At 41.0% G+C, this 22051-nt stretch overlaps 1 protein-coding gene across 1 annotated transcript in view; it reads right to left on the reverse strand.

Moving 5' to 3' along the window:
* Nucleotides 1-261: 261 nt before the first annotated feature.
* The window catches only part of INO80D (INO80 complex subunit D), a 39251-nt gene continuing 17461 nt past the window's right edge, over nucleotides 262-22051 (reverse strand). Inside the window, exons 5-10 of the mRNA XM_021703113.1 lie at nucleotides 17346-17570; nucleotides 12285-12394; nucleotides 10140-10273; nucleotides 5426-5643; nucleotides 4543-4700; nucleotides 262-2426 (exon numbers count right to left, since the gene is read on the reverse strand). Coding sequence (XP_021558788.1) covers nucleotides 1261-2426; nucleotides 4543-4700; nucleotides 5426-5643; nucleotides 10140-10273; nucleotides 12285-12394; nucleotides 17346-17570 — 2011 coding nt within the window. The 3' untranslated portion in view covers nucleotides 262-1260. The remainder of the gene's footprint in view (nucleotides 2427-4542; nucleotides 4701-5425; nucleotides 5644-10139; nucleotides 10274-12284; nucleotides 12395-17345; nucleotides 17571-22051) is intronic.

Genomic DNA, 22051 nt, shown 5'->3' on the forward strand with positions numbered 1-22051 from the left:
AGGGTGGGTACAATTTATGTCTAATTTCCATATTCTGCTCTCAAAGAAACTTTAAAATGTGTATCCTTCAGATATTACACATCACTTCACAACTGGTACATTGATTCTACAAGTGTCTTCAACATTTTACAAATCTTACCGAAGAATCACTACTGTAAACATGAAAAAGTCAAAAGTAAAAGACGGATCAAGGAGTTCAGAGATCCCATCTTTCCAAATCTAGCTGACCTATCCTGCTTTTCACATCAAAATATGGTCTTTTTATAATTACATCTCGTGAACGTATTCCATGAGAGAGGGATGGAGAAACAAAATGCGCATCTAAAAAGGCAAAGTAACCACCGGACCTCAGAATCTCAGCAACCCTGCAGTCACTCCACGTGAGCTTTCTGTGGCGTCCGCACGGCCCTGACGTGAATTCGGCTTTCTGCATTCTCGGATCACCGAGCAGAACGGGCTTGTGCAATTCGCATCATCAGCCCACCACCCTCTGTGCACGGGAGACTTCGCTAATTCAGGGGGAAAGAATGACCAACCTGATAAGGGTTCTGAGATGTGGGAAAGGAGCAGTCAGAGCCTTATGCTCGTTAGGAAAAAAAAATAATAAAAACAACAACAACAACAACAACAACGGGACAGCTGCTTCCTGCCCTGCACAAAAACACACACATGGGCGCACACATACACAAAGGCGGTCAAAACACTAATTTTTTTCTTTTTAATTGAACATGATCACAATTAGGGATGGAATCCTGGCCTCATGTGGTGTCTAGCAGTTGGTGCTAAGGCAGAGCCTCGATCTGCCCGCTATGCACCACCTGCTACCGCTTACACAGGAACTCAATGAATAGGACCATTCTATCTAGAACCACCTCCGTAAAGACCTGGTCATAGAATGGAAAGCATTGATCTGAATACTAGGAAATAGTAAAGGGCACTGGTAATCTGAGGTATCTTCCACTTCTAGGACTTGCTGCTAAAAATCAACTCTAGCCAGTCACTGTGCTGAGCCACTAAGGAAACCATGGGGTAGAGAGAACCCGCCAGGAGGGAATGAGCACCAGTGCGAAGGAGCACGCGTGAACACTGAAGCAAGGTCCGCCGCAGGCTTGCTTGCTGAACCGGGAAAGGGAGTTCCCCTTTAGTCCCCATCTGTTATTTTTAAAATCTTCTTTAGGAAAAGGGGGAAAGGGATGCTAAACAGGAAACAAAGATAGAAAACACCAGGTTCCCCACCTGCCTGCAAACACACAGACACGCTCAGTTAGGGGAGGTAAAGGGAGAAGATGCATTATTGGTACTTGTAGCTGTGGCACCTGTTACTGTGAAGCCTGTAGGAGGGGCTATCGAGCTGTGGCTGGGCTGCAGGTCCTTAGGAATGCCACTGTGAGAACTCAGCTGGTGGCCGAAGGCTGCGCTGAACTGAGGGAGTTGCTGCTTGGGAGAGGTGGAGGCCATGAGTTCAGCAGAAGGCCCCATGCCACTGAAGCTGGTCTGCGGTAACCCCGGAAGCACACTGGAGCTGCTGGGGGTCACGGTGGCGAAGGCAGGCTGTGTGGTCTCTGAGTTCGACGTGGTGGGTGGTGTGGATAGGGAAGTGGAAAGAAGATGTCCATCTGCGCCGAGAAGGTTGCTAAATGGAGAGGGATCTCCAAGGTTGACAGGGAGATTGCCCCAGTGAGTTCTGGGGTTTACGACTCCTCCAAGTGGCACCTCGAGTTGGGTTGGGAGCAAGTGCTGCGCCATGATGGGCATCTCTGCTGAAAAGGTAGCTGCCATATTATCACCAGAATAAGATGCTGTGTGGGGAGAGGTGATATGGTCACTGTAGGGAGACGGCACGTGCTCGCTATCGTAATGGCTTCCATGGGGCGAGGAGTGTGAATGATCACTGCTGTATTGCTGTCGTGAGGTGATGAGGTCATCTGCCTTGCTCAGCAGCTGGGCAGGGTGTGGCCTCTGGGAGGCATGGCTGCCGTCATGTAGTCCATGAAACTGTCCTGGGAAGGCTCTCTCCCCAAGTGCACTCTGGCTGATCAGAGTGGCAGAAGTAAGGCCAACGTTGGCTGGGGCAGAGAACTGCCCCTGGATCTGCCCTGCCAGGGGTGTAGGTGGGTTAGACAAGGTAGCAGAACGGAGCAGGTTCTCATCCAGCTCTAGACTAGAAAAATTATCATGTACTATGCGCCCATTCAATAGCTCCCCTAGGTCCGTGTTAACTTCTCGGCTCAAGGACTGAATTCCTGAAGCTCCAGTACCTGTGGAGAACACCCCTATTCCTCTATCTGACAACTCCTGGACTGGCACACCATCTGACTGGGTAAGTACCCCAATGGTACTCAGGCACTCAAGAGAAGTTACAGCCTGCAGGGCCCGTTCAAGTTCCTCGGCCTCTTCGGTAGTTGGAAGGAGGTCTCCATTCTTTCCTGAGGAAAACAAAAGCCATCAAGAATCAGCAGAGCTTTTACTGGTGCCATACCACAAAACCATACATCTGAATTACTTTTTAACAATATTCTATTAACGGGGCGCCTGGGTGGCTCAGTCGGTTGAGCTCTGACTCTTGATTTCAGCTCAGGTCATGATCTCAGGTTCGTGAGATAGAGCCCCAAGTCGGGCTCCATGCTGAGTGTCCCAAGTCTTCTTAAAAGTTTCTCTCTCCCTCTGCCCCTCCCCACCCCCGTACACACGCTCTCTCTCTCTCTCTCTCAAATAAATAAATAAATAAATCTTTTAAAAAATGGGCGCCTGGGTGGCTCAGTCAGTTAAGCGTCTGCCTTCAGCTCAGGTCATGATCCCAGGGTCCTGGGATCGAGTCCCACGTCAGGCTCCCTGCTCGGCAATGAATCTGCTTCTCCCTCTCCCTCACCCATGCGCATGCGCTCTCCCCCTCTCAAATAAATAAATAAAACCTTAAAAAAACAAAAAACAAACAACAGCAACAAAAAAAACCACGGGGCCTGCGTGGCTCAGTTGGTTAAGCATCTGACTCTTGATTTCAGTTCAGGTTATCATCTCAGGGTCGTGGGATCAAGCCCCACGTTGGGCTTCACGCTCAGCGAGGAGTCTGAGATTCTCTCCCTCTGCCCCTCCCCCCACACATGTGAGTGCTCGCTAATAAATAAGTAAATCTTTAAAACCAAACCAAACCAATATTCTATTAAAGAGAATCCCTGTGGAATGGAGAATCTTCCAAGGACTGGATTGGAACGAAAGAGTGAATATGAATCCATAGGACAGGCCTGAAAGGTCGAGCTATCTTGGAACCTGCATCACATCTTCAGTTTATTCACAGTACTCCCTAAACCCAACTCATCAAAGCATTAAATTCTTAAGGATTGTAAGCAATACCAACTTAAAAAGCATGGTGACCAGTCTAATTACACATATGGTTTTATGTAAACTTATGTTAAAATCATAAAAATAGGAAACATATCATATTGGTTCAGACTGGAGACAAAAGGCTGTGTAGGAGTCCCCCCTTGGTTCTTCTGCTCTTGAACTCCTTCCTCCAGCTGGAGGGCAGCTGCAGAAGACTGGAACAGAGAGACCCATGCTTGCATGTGAGCACCCCGCACTCCCCTCCACTCAGACGTTATCTTTTAAAATGCTTTTGTGTGACCTGCTAATCCTGTTCCTTTCGTTCTATTTTTCAGAAGATGGAAGCCCATGGGCTGCTGCTGATTTCATTTCCAATATAAAAAATCTAGGGATGCCTAGGTGGTTCAGGTCATGATCCCAGGGTCCTGGGATCGAGTCCTGCATCGGGCTCCCTGCTTTGCAGAGAGCCTGCTTCTCCTTCTGCCCGCTGCTCTGCCTGCTTGCGCTGTCAAATAAATAAAATCTTAAAAAAAAAACAAAACTATATAGTGGGGAACTTGACTAATCACCACAAAAATACCCAGTTTTTAATGGGGAAAGAAACATTCTAAGAATATAAAAGGTTTCCCCTGAAAGCACCAGAGAACTGGTGGGATTAAGCAAACTTAGTTTTGGAAAAATGCACTTCAACTGACGTACAGGTATTAAGATTAGGACAAGTTCTAAAAGGCTTCAATTAACTCAAGTTTAAAATGTTTCTGTTGGGACACCTGGTTGGCCCAGTCGTTAAGTGTCTGCCTTCGGCTCAGGTCATGATCCCAGGATCCTGGGATCGAGTCCCGCATCAGGCTCCCTGCTCAGCAGGAGGCCTGCTTCTCCCTCTGCCTGGGGCTCCCCCTGGTTGTGCATGCTCTTTCTCTGACAAATAAATAAAATCTTTAAAAAAAAAAAAAAAATGTTTTTGTTGAAAAACAAAGTAAAATGACTCCTTTTTAAAGCAACAAAGTTAAAAACCTAACAACTGAATGATCAGTCTACTAAGCCTACAGTATGGTGAGAAAAACCACACAGCCCTTGCCTTCTGGAACGGGGAAAATAGCTTTAGCGGTGCTGCATTTTCTATCCATGAGGAGGGGTACTACAAACACATCTCAAAAACACGATTTCCCTTTTTAAAAACTCATTAAAAAAAAAAGTCTTGAATCAAAATGTTGACCACACCTTCAAAAAAATCAAAATCTTGTAAGTCATCAGGTAGCCGTGGCAGGACGTCTGAAAAGTCCTCCTGGTTCAATTCCAAGTCATGTGGAATGTCAGTGATCTCATTGGCAATGTCATCCGGCAACTCATCAGCACTCAGCTCCGGCGTGGATGGGCTCCTAGGGAAGAGGACATGGTTGGCCCCACCACTCCCCTTTTCCCTTCACACTAGTGTCCCCAAGACAAGTTCATCAAACACGAAGATGGGAAATCCTAACTCAAACTGTCTCCTTTTCCTACTTTCAGAGAAGGAAATGTGAAAGCAAAAGGAAGACCTCGCCATCCAGTCACACTTTTCTGCAGCTTTTAACCAGGTATTAAGAGAAGGTAACCATTTCGAGATGGTATTTCTAACTTCAAATTAGTAGCATGAATTAGTTTTGTGCACTGTGTCTTCATACTTTTTAGTAAATTTCAAATCTAGTCGAAATAATAATTTTTAAAAATGACATAAACAGATAAAATGGAGATGCTTAGCTGAAACAGAAGCCTCATTCATCTGGTGAAAACGCTAACCCCTGCCAAAATTAGTAATGCATTAGAATTCTGATGCACTCTTTCTGTTGACACATATATGGAATTTCTGTTAAAACAGAAAAATCTGAGAGTAGACAATTAAATTCTCAATTTCGGCATCTGCTTTCTGGGTTATAACCAAAAGCTTTATTTCAGATCTCACTCAGTCAAGTATTGGGTAAAAATTACACTGAAATCTACAAAGCCTAGGCTGATTATCGAAATGGCTTCTGGAGGCCGGCCGCAACGCTAGAGAAGAACGCAAGCTAGATGTTCTGAGAACCATCGAACACAGAAAGGAAACGTAAGCTTTGGCACCGTCACTGACCGGATCCGAGCAACCTCCACTGGCAGTGAGACGCTGGTGGGCATGCTGAGGTTCCCTTGGGGTACTGCAGGGGGAATGGGTTTTTGGGGTCGACGAGGTCCACGCCTTCTCTTCTTCTTGTGTTTTTTGGTAAGTGCAGGAGGCTTGGTTTTTTTCCTGGGTTTCCTCTGCTGCTGGTGCTGAACTTTACGGGAGCTATCTCCTCTCAAGAAATTATCCTTCGGAATGAATAAATGGGTACTTTTAAACTGAGACTGTTTAGGAAAAACCTAACAGCTACCTGAAAAAAAATATATCTCTTAACATTCTATGGAATGCCTAAAGCATACTGCATGCCTACAACTATGCAGAGCAATGAATAAATGAATAAAGACTTCATTTTTTAGTTTAATTCAAATCAATTCAATATATACGTACAGTTCATCCCATACTGTGAGACCATGGCAGGCCAAGGGGGTGGTGCAGGTGGTAGAAGGGACGGGGGGGGGAAAAAAAAAGACATCGGGATAGGTGCTGTAGTATAAAAATATAATGAATGAAATGTAATTGCACTCTCAAAGAACTTACTCTTCCATAGGAAAAACATGAATACAAGTATACATAAATACAGTACAGAGAAAATAGGGTAATAATGACCTTCTATGGATACACAAAAGGAAAATCAATTATTTGTAGTTTTGCTTGATTAAAAGGAAATGGCACAAACAAGACAAAAAGAACAGCAAATAACCAGGTATGATTGGTGCTTGGGGTGTGGCGTATGGAGGATGGAATATGAAAGTAAGCTGTAAAGTTTAGGACCAGATCGTATATGACTTTGAATACCCTGTTAAGGATTTTCAACTTCATCTTAGAGGCAATGTGAAATGATTTTTGATGAAAGGATTAACACAACTTGACATGTTTTGAAAGGAGTAACTAGGCTGGGAGCAAGGTAAAGGGACAGACAAAAGGTAAGTGGAGGCATTATTTCCAGTCAGAGGGCTACTTCAACAGTCAATACAAGGTAAGCGACTAAGGCGATATGAGTGGGAATGGAAAAGCAAGGCCCTGTAGGGACAGAATTCTCAAGATTTGACAGCTCCTTGGATGTGGTGAGGAGGAAGGGAAGAGAGCAGTCGAAGACGCCTCTAGGGTTTCTAGGGTTGACTGTTAGATGATATCATTAGTTGGAACAGAGCATATAGCAGAATAAGGATTCAGAAGAAAAGTTAAAGAATTCAGTTTGGCTCACAATTTGAGGTATGAAGATGTCCCAGGAGATAGGAGAAAACGGTATAAGGGATTAAGAATGGGGTGGAGATGTAGCCTCAGAAATCATGACACAGTAGAAGTCCTTCCAGTCATTGACCCAGGCCAGGGAGACAGGTAAAGAGAGACCATGGGACTTCAGTGTTATAAAACTGTTCCAATTAAGTGAGCAGAGAGAGGAAGAACCAGCCAGGAAGAACAAGAAATTGACCATATAACCAGCCTTCTTCAGTGGCCACCCTTCAATCTGAATACTGTGTTTCATTAGTTCCAAGTTACACATTGTAGCGTCTCTGTAATTGAGGTCCATCTTACAACTGCTGTTGGCCTGGTGGTGGTCATGATAGTTGGCGTTGCCTACAGATATGCGTATGTTCTTGGTACTGTTGCTGTTTTGAGTCGAGGGATGTGTGTTATTGGTTTTACACGAAGAGGAAAAGCTGAGTGTGCGAAAGCACAAAGAGAAGCAGCGTATACAACTGTCATTAGTGAAGCAAATACTCATTATGAAGATCTGACCACAATTCTTTTTTTTTTTGTAAAGCAACAACCAAATGAGAAAGGAACACAACCACGAAGTAAACAAAACTGTGTTACAGTTGATGTACACAGAAAACACTGCCTTTCCCGCGTCAAGTAATTCAGTGGAAACCAGGAGCTTTAGAAAAGATAAAAATCTATGCCTGATTAAGTCTAAAGAAGCTATTTTGATAAATATAAAACAAAAATTGTAAGTGGTAAGAAATGCACCGTGCCCCATTTTTTAAATTTCTTGGTGGTATAGTTTTAAAACAATTGTGGTTTTTACAATTGATGTCACTTTTGATTTAGTGAATTCATTAATAACTCATAACTAAACACATAAAATGAGTACAAAGTATTTGAAAACTAATAACTAAAACTAGTTATTAATACTAGCAAACAAATTCAAGACAAGAAAGAATAAAATTAAATTATCAATTCAGGAAATGCGAAAGAAGTTTAATACTAGCCAAATACTTGGATCTAAATTACAGACTCAAGTCACAAATGTACAAATTTATGAAACAAACAAAAAAAGAAAGGCTGTTTCCCAGCATCTGTAGTTCTTTGGCTCAATACTTGAGGTCTACTTTTATTATTATCAGCTATTTAATTCAACAAACAGTGTCTGAGCAACCACTGGTACCCACCAGGGTGCTGGGCATCCACCCCAGGCTCTCCCCCTAGGACCAGTGTGGATGTTAGGCAGGAGAAAGGTTATGTAGCCCAAGATCTACATGTCCTACTTGTAAGACACTCCGGTACCACCTAGTTCTGGTTCTAGGTGTATGTCTTATCCTCCTAAGTTTATGCCTTGTAGCCCAACAATGTTGTTGGTCATGTGCCAGGTACTCCACACAGAACTGCCCCCGCCTGAGGCCCTGTGGGCTCTTGGTAGTCCCCTACAGAGTTCCTCCGGAGCACTGGTGCCTCCAGGCCCTAGAGGCTTTCCTCATGCCATCCATCCATTGCCTACACTATTCACTCCCAACTTGCTCACTGTCTCCTACTTACGTGCCAGGACACTGCATTTACTAACTTACCATCTGTCGTATGGGTTCATACTCATCGAATACCAAGTTCTGTGTATCAGCCTGGACTTCCTGTAGCTTGAGCTGCTTCTACCAATGGCTGTTCTGTCCAGTGGCTGAACCTAATTCCGAATTTCAACCTTTCCCAGCCATGTGCCCAACTGTTATTCAACAATGACTTACTGAGCATCTTTGTTCTAAGCACTGGGGATATAGCAATGAACAAAAAATGTTCCTGCCTTTGTCAAATTGACATTCTAGTAGAGGAATACTGGCAATAAAAAAACTAATTAATAGATAATATAGTATCAGGCTGATATCACTGTTAGGAAGAAAAACAAGGTAGAGTTTTGAGGATAAAAAATGACAGGGGTGGAGAGGAGGTGGAAGACTTCTTTGATGAAGTGACATCTGATCGGAAACCTGAATGAAGGAGTGAGGCATGCAGAAATGGAGGAAAAGGGACAAACAAGCACAAAGCCCATGAGGTGTGAGCAAGCTTCGAGTGATAAAGCAGCAGCAAGAAGGCTGATGTTGCTAGAACTCTGAAAGTGAAGGGGGTACTATATGCAGCTGGAGAGACTGCAAAGACCAGATCAGCAAGTCTCGTAGGCCAGGGTGAGAATCTTGGATTTGATTCAGGCTATGATGGAAAGCCACTGGAAGGTTCTGACCAGGAAACTAAAATGATCACATGTATATTCTCAAAGGCCTGCTGAGATGGCCACATACTGTAGGATTCCAATTATAAGACATTCTGGAAAATGTAAAATTGTAGGGGCAGGAAGACTTCAGTGGAGACAGAGTGAGGGGTAGACTGCAGGGGCTGGGGGTAACACAAGAGAACGTGGGGGGTTAATGGCGTATCTTGATTACGTCAGTGGTTACAGGACTGTGTGTATTGTCAGAGAACTGTGGAGCAAAAGGAGTGAATTTTACGGCACGTGAACTCAAAGGGAGTGGAGCCCATACAGCCTACTCTAGCTGCTATGTGAACAATACGTCTGGGGGTAGGGGGCACGGCTAGAGCAAGGGGGACCAATTAGGAGACTATTAGAGTCATCCAGGCAAAGGTGAGGACAACTGAGGCTAGAATGGTAGTAGCCAAGCTGGTACTACGTGCTTGGATTCAAGAACGTTTGAACACAGAGCCAAGAGATTTGTATGGTTTTTATCATCCAGTGTGAGCCTCTCACTGTGGATTGATGGCTACAAATGTTTGCTACACTCGGCTGGGATTTTTAACTTAAAACAGTCCTTGCTACACATTTTGCTGGTGGCAACACCAGGATCACAGCCTTATATTATTAAGTCCTGGTCCAATGGCCATGCAGTTACCCTGGTGTACCCTTAGAACTACAAAATGCTTACAGAGGGGAAGATTGGTCTTATTCAGCTTTTTAATACATATACCTTACATACTACCTAGCAAAGAGCCGAACTCAGCCAAGTATCTGGGTAAAAACAATAAAAATGCACTTAATTACAGAAAACATTGGCTTGTGGCTGAAATGTCATCAAATATCTAAGACATTCACAGAATTGTATATAAAAAAGCAAAAATCTAGAGAAATGGGGCAAAGAAAGCTTGAAAAATCTGTTAAGTACAAGAAAATGTACCTTAAGGAGAAGGGAGGTATAGAATAGGGATAGATAACAAAATAACCATATGTAAGTAACTACTAATTACCTTCTAGAACAGTTCTTTTTTTAATTAGCTATGAAATTAATTCAGTGGATCATGACCAGCACATATATATCTATATATTATATTAATATTTATATACATATTTATATATTAACATATATTTACATACACACACAGTTTGTACTAAGTCAACAGATACTTTCTACTACGGATTGCTGTCCATTTGAAAGTCTCTGCTGCAGAAAATAAAATGTGAACTCACCATTTTTTTGGCATGTTCTTCACACAGAGGGGTCTGGTGTGTAATGTCGAACACGGGCACAGAGCACTGCTGTCCGTCTGCAAACTTGGCCGTGCAACTTGAGAAAAGCTGCTGAGAGCGGTTCAAGAGGATATCTGTGGTTTTCAAAGTTAGGAATATAATGCACTGAAACTCAAATTATTTAAGTTTTCAATTTTTATATAAAATCCACTTCTGGACCCCCTTGGGGGCACAGTTGGTTAAGCGCCCAACTCTTGGTTTTGGCTCAGGTTGTGGTCTCAGGGTCATGGGATCGAGCCCTGTACGGGGCTCCGTGCTCAGTGGGGAGTCTGCTTGAGATTCTCTCTCCTTTGCCCTCTCCCTCACCGCATGCACGCACGCACTCTCTCTCTAAATACTTTAGTCTTTAAGGAAAAAAATCTGCTTCTTCCCTTATTTGTGTTTACTAATAAATTTTCTTATCCATAAAAGCTGAAGAACCAAGCCAAATACTGATATAGGAAATGATAATTGCTGAATTTATCAGAAGATACTTCTAAAGGAGTCTATTTTGCTAAAGGTCTCCTAATAGGAGTCTCCTTTACGGACATTCTGATTTTTGTTATTTGGAAAAAGCAGGGTTGTTTCCTTCTTAACACACTAAAACTCCTAGAAGTCCCACTACAATGGTTAGAAAAAAACACTTTCTTTTAAGGAAAATTTTCACATATAATCCACATCAAGAAGAATAAAAATTTTAAGATGTAATTATAAAAACTCATCTATCCAGGGTGCCTGGGTGGCTCAGTCGTTAAGCGTCTGCCTTCAGCTCAGGTCATGATCTCAGGGTCCTGGAATCGAGTCCCGCATCGGGCTCCCTACTCCTCGGGAAGCCCGCTTCTCCCTCTCCCACTCCACCGGCTTGTGTTCCCTCTCGCTGTGTCTTTCTCTGTCAAATAAATAAATAAATAATCTTAAAAAAAAAAAAATAAAGTGGGCGCCTGGGTGGCTCAGATGGTTGAGCGTCTGCCTTCGGCTCAGATCATGATCCCAGAGTCCTGGGATCGAGTCCCGCATTGGGCTCTCTGCTCCTTGGGAGCCTGCTTCTCCCTCTGCCTCTCTCTCTCTCATGAATAAATAAATAAATAAAATCTTTTTTTAAAAAAAATAAATAAATAAAAAACAAAGTGACTTTTGAACACAGTAAAAAAACAAAAAACCTCACCTATCCAAATTTGATTTTTCATTTCCAACACAAAACTCTCACTTAAAACTTACGAAGAATTACTTTTTGATCAAAACTTTATCATTAAAACTGGAACATCAGCTTTACTTCATCAACATTTTTAAATGTCCAAACTTTTAGCCCCTAGCGACATTTCCTGAACTCGTACTTCATACCTGTCAAGGAAGTACCTTTCTGTTTTTCCTTTATACTCTAATAGTTAAAGCTATTTATAAAACCTTTACTGCATAGAAAGTGCTGCTGAAAAAGTTGTGGAAATTTAATGCCAGGAATAGAAAGGAGGGCAAAAAGTCAAAGACAATAAAGAAGAGCAAGTAATTGCTACTATATAAATTTTTTAAATGCTACTCAATTTTAAATGTTTAATAAAAGTGAGAGTAGTAAGATTTCATAACCAGCCTGAAGCCCTTTACCACAGGTTTTCCTCAAGTATATTGTCTTAATGTATCTTCTTTCCTAGTCAGTGATGTTTATCTGTCTCTCATTTCAAATCAGCACTATGCTCAATACAAATAGCAAATTATTCCCAGAGCAAAAGGCACACTGTAAAACTGTGTAACTTTCCTGGAAGACTAAAATCAGTTTTTGAATAATATGATTTGACTTCCCCATCAACGAGTGTTATAGTTGCTTCCTAGAAGCTACGCAGAACCAGATTTCTTTTAATTGACGGCCACCAGAAGAATCTGCTACTTGCTATCAATTTTGCAGATTCTGATATAATTCTTGAATAGAGAATCACAATGATAGAAGCGGAAAAAAAATTATTCAGAAGACATCATGAAAATGAAAAGTTATATAAAAATTATAAACATGAAATGTTAGGATTTCAAAAGTCATCCACTTGGCTTAAGAATGAAATACTAGCCCCGAATGAGTTAATACTTTTCAATGCACACTCAATTCAGTTAAGAGGATACGCTGGAAACAATGTCTGGTGAATGGAAGGGCTTTGTTAGGGCACCGTTCACCCTTCACGGTTCCACTGCACGCTGCTGGCTCCGCCTCCCTCAACTTGGTCCGGCTTATGCTAAGAAAGCAAAGAGACAACATTAATTTCTAAAAAATGCTTTAAAGACCCAGGGCAACTTTTCAACACTAGGCTGGCAGGTTATAACACCAACATTTCACCTTTCTACATTCTTTAAATAAAAGGTAACCATCAGGTACAACGACAAGTTCCAGTATTTCCTCAATCTACTGACAAAACAAGTAACTGTATTATAATTGATTTCAACTATGCCTGTTTTTTCTTTTTAAGTGATATTTTGGTTCCTTTTGGGACACCTGGGTGGCTCAGTGGGTTAAGCGTCTGCCTTCAGCTCAGGTCATGATCCCAGGGTCCTGGGATCAAGTCCCTCCTGCATTGGACTCCTTGATTGGCGGGGAGTCTGCTTCTCCCTCTGCTTGTGCTCTCTCCCTCTCTCACACACACAAACACACAAATACTTTTTAAAAAACCCAAAAACAAAGAAAGAGATTTAAAATAAGTAAAATTTAAAAAAAGAGTCTCCTTTCCACCTACCCTTATCCCAATTTGCCAGTTCCCACTCTCTCTATAACAAGTATTCATTTTATTATTTTGTGGATGTTTCCATAGTTTTAAACAAACATTAAAAAATAAAAATAAATAATATTCAAGCTCTTAGAAGTACAAAAACTGTCCTGTGTAATCTGATTCTCTGAAACATCACAAACTGGTAGGACTTTACACCTATCTGAGGGTAGAAAAAGAATCTACATAATATACTGAATCACACATCACGCATTAAAAATAAAATTATCTTTTGAATTGTTTCTAAGTCTAAGGACTTCAATAGGATTTATACTAATTAGAAGGTCATACAGAACCCAAATTACATATGAATTTACAGAAAATCTAAGTAAAATTTCTACTCTAACTTTCCTATAAACAATCCATGCAAATAGAGAACTAGGTGCTGCCATCGAAGCTGCTTTAATTAAGGTTCTGCAAGATGTGTCAGAATCACAAGAGTGGGGAAGCGGGCCATTAACTTAGGTCTGTAAAAAGGATACACAATTTCAAATAAATGAAGCTGTACTATTTCGGCAGCTTACCCCAATTCTCTTGGTCTAGATTTAAATAGAAAGCAATTCTCTATACTGAATGGATTATTTTTGTGGAACACTTCAAGAATCTGCTCAGCCATTTACCAAGCCTTGAGTACCACACATTCCCTCGTTTTCCTTTATCCTAGACTTCGAAGGGCCCGGTTTCATTTTGTAAAATTGGTGATACGTTCCAACTCGCCCATCTATCTCTTAAACAGTAAAATAAACTCAAAGTCAAAATTTCAATACCTCCCTGGATAATTAAGGTAAAAATGCCTGATGTTAGACAGATTTGTATTATCCGAATAATCCCAATAAAACAAAGGGAGAATTACCAAAACATTTTGATGTTTTTAATGTGAAAACACCTACTACAAGCTTCTCTTTTGTATTATTAGATCCCCCTTTTACAATAAAGTTTCTACACAAACACTAGTCTCTGTAGGATTGTCGGCTACAAGATACTTAGATGTGAGTCTACATAGTTAAGCTATTTCAGTGGTTTATTCCATATATTCACCAATATATACGACAAAGCTATTAGATGAGAAAGAATAATGTTACTCAGTTTAGATCCAAACTGTATGTTAAAGGATACCTATATTAAAAGGCAGCCATTAAAGTTTTAACCTCTAAAACATTTAAAAGCAACTTTTTAAATGTCTTTGTGGAACTAGTCTTTGAAAGCAAAAACATCCAACAGTGGGCATTATCCAACTGACAGCTGATTTTTGTTACCCTAAAATATAATGTAAAGTAGTAAACTACCAATCACCAACAATTGATTATGGCTCATTGTTAAAGGATTATCAGTGAGGCACTGAGCAATAAACTTTTTACTAATCATGAGTGACAAACAAATGACATCAAATAAATTTGAGAACTGAATATTAGAGTTCATCTTGGTATTTGTTTAGTCATATTTAATTATCACGAAATTTAAGAAAAAATCACTAATGGTGGTTTGGAAAATGTTTTGAAAAAAAGGGGGGGGGGTTGATTCTGCCAGTTAAAAATCATAGATAAATACAGTTTTCTACACAAATATCAAATTGTCCCAAACTCAGAGTACAGTCCTTACTTACATCTTTGACAAGGTCATAATAATATACTAGATTCAATGTATATAACACTCTACACATATAGATTGCTTCATTGCTGGACAAAACTAAAGTCTCCACTGAAATCGTACACTTGAAAGCATTATCTAATGCAAATGTTAGATATCATTATTTTAAAACCTATGTCAAACCAAGTGAATTCTTTCAACAAATAGAGAACAGACGTCTCTTCACTTGTTTAATTCTATCCATTCGTTCAATACCGGAGATTTATGAACAAAATGTACATTGTTCCTGCCCTCACAAAAATGACTGTCTAGCTTGGGGCGCCTGGGTGGATCTATCGGTCAAGTGTCTGCCTCCGCCTCAGGTCATGATCTCAGGGTCCTGGGATCCAACCCTGTGTCAGGCTCCCTGCTCAGCAGAAAGTCTGCTTCTCCCTCTCCCTCTGCCCTCCCCCTGCCCGCTTGTGCTCTCGATCTCAAAATAAATAAAATCTTAAAAAAAGAGACTGTCTAGCCTGACAGAAATATTAGTATACAATTCCACAATGAAGCAGAGTACGGAGCACAATACACATACATAATCGGGGGACCTAATAGTGGAACACTGGGAATGTTTCTCTGAGAAAAGTTAAGTCTCTAGTAACTTAAGACTTAAAGGATGTTCTAGAACAGACCCTACCTTCCCCCCTACACAGGAGTCGGGGCTCTAAGAGTGAGGTAATATGCTGCAGGCAGCAGTCATTAATGTGGGTGTATTAGACACACACACAAAGTTTCAAACAACTCTAAATATCCCAAGCAGCAGAAAACTCTCATGGGCATACTATCTTTCTGATATACGCAATTGAAAAATCAGTTATTTTTTTTATAACAAATATAACGAAAACCAAAATACATTAAAGTAAAATGAAATTTCAAAAAATATATGGGTATGTAAAAAATATGATCAGGCTATAAAGCAAAAGATTTTTTTTTTTAGTTTTATTTTAAACTCCTTTTTTCCTCAGTGACTCACGATCACTACAGAAAAATTAGAATATACGTAATACTAATTTTTTAAACCTTAATTTATCAATAATCCCATCCTCTAGAGATAGCCACTGCTAATATTTTGTTATATAAACTCATAAAAATGTGTGTGTGTATCTCAAGGTTGTTATCTGAAAAAAAAAACAGTAACTAAAAATTGTGAAATAATAAACTCCATAAAAAACTATGCCTTCCAGGGCGCCTGGGTGTCTCAGTCAGTTAAGCACCGGCCTTCGGCTCAGGTCATGATTTCGGGGTCCTGGGATCCAGCCTTGCATTGGACTCCCTGCTCAGCGGCGAGCCTGCTTCTCCCTCTCCCTCTGCCCCTCCTCTCCGTTTGTGCTCTCTCTCAAATAAATAAAATCTTAAAAACAAACAAACAAAAAAAACTATGCCTTCGGGACACCTGGGTGGCTCAGTCGTTAAGCGTCTGCCTTCAGCTCAGGTCATGATCCCAGGGTCCTGGGATCGAGCCCCGCATCAGGCTCCCTGCTCGGCGGGAAGCCTGCTTTTCTCCCTCTCCCACTCCCCCTGCTTGTGTTCCTGCTCTCGCTAACTCTCTCTCTGTCAAATAAATAAATAAAATCTTAAAAAAAAAACCAAAAAACTATGCCTTCTAAACTTGAAAATTATTTCCTTAAGGCAGACGTTTAACAGACTGAGCCACCCAGGCCCCACTTAAGCTAGTATTTTTAGAAGGTATATAACCTAAATAAGTAATTATGGTAAGTTTTCACCACCTAAACTAATTTCTGAAATGATAATAACACCACAATTTCTTCATTGAAACATCAGATAACTTCCACATGTCCAATTTATGGACTTTCTGTCAATAAAATAGTACGCACGCATTATAAACCATGTTTTCAAAACAATTTTTAAGAACATAGGGGAATGGCAATGATTTATTTTTAAGGGAAAAAAAATTGGACACACAACTCTTAAACAATATAGACCCAGTTTTACTTAAATACATACAAAAACCAGAAAAAGTCCAAGGACTGACATCCATATTACAAAGCCATTAAAAGCCATGTTTTAAAGAATTAGTGTCATGAGAAAATGGTCATAATCCAATGTTCCATGGAAAAAAGGTAGGAAATAAAATATACACATGGCATGATCTCAATTTTGCTTTAATACAAATACATGGTTCACTGGAGATTTCATACACACACGTGCGCACGCACACACACAAAGAAAATAGACTACAAGGAAACAATCAGAATGTTCACAGTGCTCATTCTGTTCTGTGCATGGTGATATTATGGAAATCCCCCCCCTTTCCTATGTTTTTCAAATTTACAATAAGCAAATACCTGGACTATAATATAAAAAGAAAAGTTTTCCCCCAAAGAAATGCAATGTAATAAAGTATTCTGAAGACCTAATATGTGGGATAATGGAAATATCAACAGAAAATACGCTGGAAAGAAAACTTTTAAAAAATATTAAGTAAAAAGTGTAAAATACTATTTCTGTAGTAAAAAAAACAGCAAATATCACTTTTAAATACATGAAATTTCTAAGCACTGGTTTTTGTTTTTTTTTTAAGGCAGGTAGCATTCTCAAATACTTTACGGTGTAAATTCTAGTCAAGTTCTGGCAAACCAACAGCAATGCTTTTAGACAGCTCGTGGCGATGTTCTCTCGCCACGTGATGCAAAACTTTATCTGAGCAACAAAAGCAAAATGCAACGCTTCAATATTTCAGGCTTAAATGCCCACTGCCCACTGTGCTGCAACTATCCTGTCAAAACAGACAAAAGAGAAACAGGTGGCTGAGGACCAGGTGGCTGCCCAGGGCTCTCACCTGGTTCGGCTGCATGCAGCTCTCTGCAGTTCCTGCATTAACTGACCAGTACACTCCGGCTCTCGGCTGGCCGCCTGCAGCAAGGCTTTCCTAAACGTGTGCCGGCATTTCTTTTGACGAGATTCTGCCCGCTCCAGGCGGCAGAGGTGCTTATATTTCTGCTGAAAGTAAGTGCAAAGTTGGGTCACCCTGGAGCTCCTACTCTCCGTATCATCGTCATCTGACCTGGAAAGTGCACAAAGAGAAGGGAGAAACTGATTAAACGTCAGGCTCGGTTTAGAGACGGGGCAAAGCGGGTCAATGAGCTACTCGGATGCACAAGGGTCCACATTTGGGGCAGGTGAGCACATACTTCACAAAATTAGAGAATTCCAGTAAAGCTGAAAGTAAACACAATATTTCGACAATAAATAAGGCAGCAGACGCCACCCAGTGCTTTCAGATGCTTCACCTTCTCAGCATGTCAAGAGTTAGACAGAATGCATCAGGGTCTTCTAAATTTTAAGTGACTAGGGGTTCTCGGGAAGAAAACAGTTTCTTTACCTTTGCTTAACTAAAACGACTGAGTAAATGACATGGCAGTTATGAGGAAACACTAAGCATAATTTCATAAAAGATAGGTCATACCAGAAATAGAGCAGTGAATTCCAACAGTGCCTTATCAAAGACCCACCCTTTTAGATGTACTGGTTTTCACTCCCCTTGCTAAGCACTTACAGAATGTTAATTGTAGGGGTCACAATCATTCTACAGTATTTTTTATTATTTTCTTTTAACACAGGAGATATCCTTTTTTTAAAAGGTTTTTAAAAAAATTTGAGAGAGAGAGCAGAGCAAGCGAGAGAGAACACGAGTGGGGGGGAAGGGCAGAGGGAGAGGGAGAAGCAGACTCCCCACTGAGCTCAATCCCAGGACTCCAGGATCATGACCTGAGCCAAACAAAGGCAGACACTTTAACAGACTTAGCCAGCCAGGAATCCCTACTTTGCAAATTTCTGGTCTAAGAAATAAGTCCTAAGAAACATGTTCTCTTCAGTATAGTAGCTACTACAAATATACCAATTGAAGGATCTTACTTCAATCTTTTCATTTATTTAACATTCAACATTTGCTGTATGTCTATTACGTTGAGTTCTATAAAGGAGAAAATAATTTAAGCAGTTTGCAATGCAGTTTAGACAAGATAAACACATCCCCAAAGTTAACTCAAAAGATAATCGAATCAGTAACTAAAACCGTGGGGCAGGCTGACCACTGATTCAAGTATCTGACCTTCAATTAGAAAAATGTAGGAGTTTTTCACAATTTGAGATCCCAAGACCTACCCTAGATCTACTGAACCAGAATTTCCATGGAATGGGGCCCAGGAGTCTTTATTCTGAATTGTTCCCTGAAGTCCCATAGCAGGTTTTCATTCGGGAGTTCTAGTCGAGCCGGTAGGTACTATAAATATCTTCAATGTGAGGGAGAGAACATAGAGAGGTCTAGATACGGCTAAAGTGCTATTAAAGTTCACTAGCAAGATTGCTGGATGAGAGGCTTCACAGAGGAGATGCCAACAGAACTGAACTGTGAAGAAAGGGTAGAATTTGAAGAGAAAAAAAAGGGTACCTCGCCAGGATAAAGGAATACAAGTCAGGCTTCAGAGATGGACAGGACAGAGAACAGCAAGTACTAAGTAGCTCACTTTGGCGAAGATGTGGCATACACAGGGGAGTACAGTGGGTGAGGCCAACTTTCTAAACCTAAACACTAGATTCTACTGGCAGTGAAGAACCTCGTAGAGTTTGAAGAAAATAGGCAACAATAATAGAGCCGTGCATGAGAAAGGTTACACCGTCAGCAGGCAGAAATGGGAAGAGACAGGGCAGAGGGCAGGGAGGAAATTATTAAAACACTCCAGGTAACAGGTAACAAGAACCCACACCAGGACGGCGGCAGCAGGACTGCAGGAGAGGAAAGAGATCCTGCACGCATGAAAGGCAGACCTCCGTCAACTGGGAAGGGAGGGTGCGAGGGACAACAGTCGCGCGGCCCCTTCCCTCAGCGAAGCCCAGGAACTCGAGCCAAGAGGAACACGAGCAGATCTGGGGCAGGAAATAAATTCCACTTCAGACGTAAAGAACGTAAAGTACAGATGAGGTATCGAAGGCAGCAGTGGGAAAAACCGTTAGAAACGATAAGCAGGAGCACAGCGAGGGAAGGAATACAGATTCCATAGCCAACAACTAGCAACTGAGGGACAGGGGAGGGCCTGTAAGTAAAAGGCCACGGAGATAATAGAAAGAATGAGACCTGTAAGGCCCATTATCACAAAAGAATTAACTCAATTTGGTGACTGGATATGAAGGATAAGAAAGTCAATAATGACTCAATGACTTTAAACTTGCATAAGAGGAGAATGGAAGGGCTATTAATAGAAAAAAGAAAGAGAGGAGAAACTGCAAGTCTTAAAGGGAGAGTTAAGCTCAGGTAGATAATCACTTGCCAAAGCTATTATTTGAAAAGACTCTGTTATGGCGGGGAGGACAGACCAGATCAGCAGTTCTCAAGTTGACAATGAATGGACAGGTGCACCTGGATGTTGAGGCATGTTTCATCATTAAAATAAAAATTTTCAAAGCCTGGGGCGCCTGGGTGGCTCAGTTGGTTAAGCGACTGCCTTCGGCTCAGGTCATGATCCTGGAGTCCCTGGATCGAGTCCCACATCGGGCTCCTTGCTCGGCGGGGAGTCTGCTTCTCCCTCTGACCCTCCTCCCTCTCCTGCTCTCTGTCTCTCATTCTCTCTGTCTCAAATAAATAAATAAAATCTTAAAAAAAAAAAAAATTTTCAAACTTATCAGAAGTTCCATGCTTCTGATAAGTAGTTTGCAGACCTGCACAGGTCCACGGGCCATCCCCAGCATGGTCCTTAACCAGAAAATCTCCAACATGCCTCCCACTTCCAAGATGTTCTAACCCTCGTGTTTCACACCTGGCTGTGGAGGAAGAGTGTCATTCCGGGCACAGAAAGGCCAGCGGCCATTATTTACCAGCAGAGACAGGCCTGCCACCTACTGCATTCTCAGTATGTGGCTTTCCTCACCTGTGAAATCAAAGAGCTGGCTCACCCAGCTCCCAAAGTTGTGAAGAGAATGAAAAGAAATGACCTATTTAAAATCACAATATAAGTACAGGTATTATTATTAGATAATAACCTATATCCATTAACTAAAATTAAATCACTTATTAAATACACACATGCAAAAAATTCCTGGCCTAAACAGCTTTACCATGAGCTCTAGCAATAAAAAAAAAAAAAAATAATAATAATAATAATTCCAATCACACACAAAATATCCCAGATATCTGGAAAGAGGGGAATATTCTTTTTTTTTTAAAGATTTTATTTACTTATTTTAGAGAGAGATCAAGCACACAAGCAGGAGGGGCAGAGGGAGAATCTCCAGCTGACTCCACACTGAGCATGGAGCCCAATGCAGGGCTCAATCCCATGATGCCAAGATCATGACTTGAGCCGTAATCAAAAGTCTGACAATTAACCGACTGAGCCACCCAGGTGCCCTAAGGGAATATTCTTTTAATAAAGCTAACCTAAACTTGACACCAAAAACTTATTAACAAGGACAATAGGACAAAAGGAAAATCTTATTAATGATCTCAAAGGCAAAAAATATTAATAAGTTGAATCTAGCAGCATATAAAAAAGAAATACCCAATCTGGGTTAATTAATGTAGGAATGCAACAATTATTTTTCAATCTGATCTTACTAGACCTCTCTTCTGCAAAAAACCACTTTATTCTTCTTTTCCTTTCATCTTCAAACTTTCTATTTCCTTGCTTCCTCCTGTTATTTTCCTCATTTTCTTCTTTCTTCTTTCTCTTCCCAATCCTCACATCATGTATGAAAATTCTCCTTCATTTTCAAAACTTCAACATCACTTAAATACTGAAGACACAAGTCTGTTCTCTAGCCCATACCTCACAATTATATTGCAGAGACAAGATATTTATTTGGCTTGCTCATCTACATATAACTAACCCAGAAATGCTGGAATTAGGACAGAGTACTGGGGAGCAGAGAGGTGCACAGACAGAAGCACTACGAAGATCTACAGAGGGTTCCTCTCAGTTTTTCACTTGAGTACTGATCAGTGCAAGGGTGTGGAAAAATACCCAAAAAGAATCTGAAAAGAGAAGGCCAGAGAAGTTCCAGCAGCTCACACAGGGCAGGCGTAGTTTCTGGTCCCACCACCCAAGGGGAAAAACGTGCAATCTGCAGGGCACTGGGTAGACCACTCAGGAGCAGACTGCCTCACTAATGGGGGTAAATGAGCCCTCAATTAAAGGCTGCCATGGCCCCATTTCACGAAGTTTAAAAAGCAAGCCTCAAAAGCTGTTTCAAAGTAACATAACTATGTCCCCAGACAAAGATCTTAAAGGAAGACAAAATACCAGAATCAAGGTAAGTAAAATTAACCATGCCTGGCATCTAATAAAAAATTATCAGACATTCAAAGAAACAGGAAACTAGGACCCCTAAGAAGGAGAAAAATCAATCAATAGAAACATATCTAGAAATGATACAGATGACATAATTAGTAAACCAAGAATCAAAGAACAGTTATTACAACCATATTTCACATTTTTGAGAAGGTAATCATGATCATGACAAGGAAAGACATGGACAATAATTTAGAAGACC

This window comes from Neomonachus schauinslandi, chromosome 3, assembly GCF_002201575.2.
Source record: "Neomonachus schauinslandi chromosome 3, ASM220157v2, whole genome shotgun sequence".
Taxonomy (NCBI): Eukaryota; Metazoa; Chordata; class Mammalia; order Carnivora; family Phocidae; genus Neomonachus; species Neomonachus schauinslandi.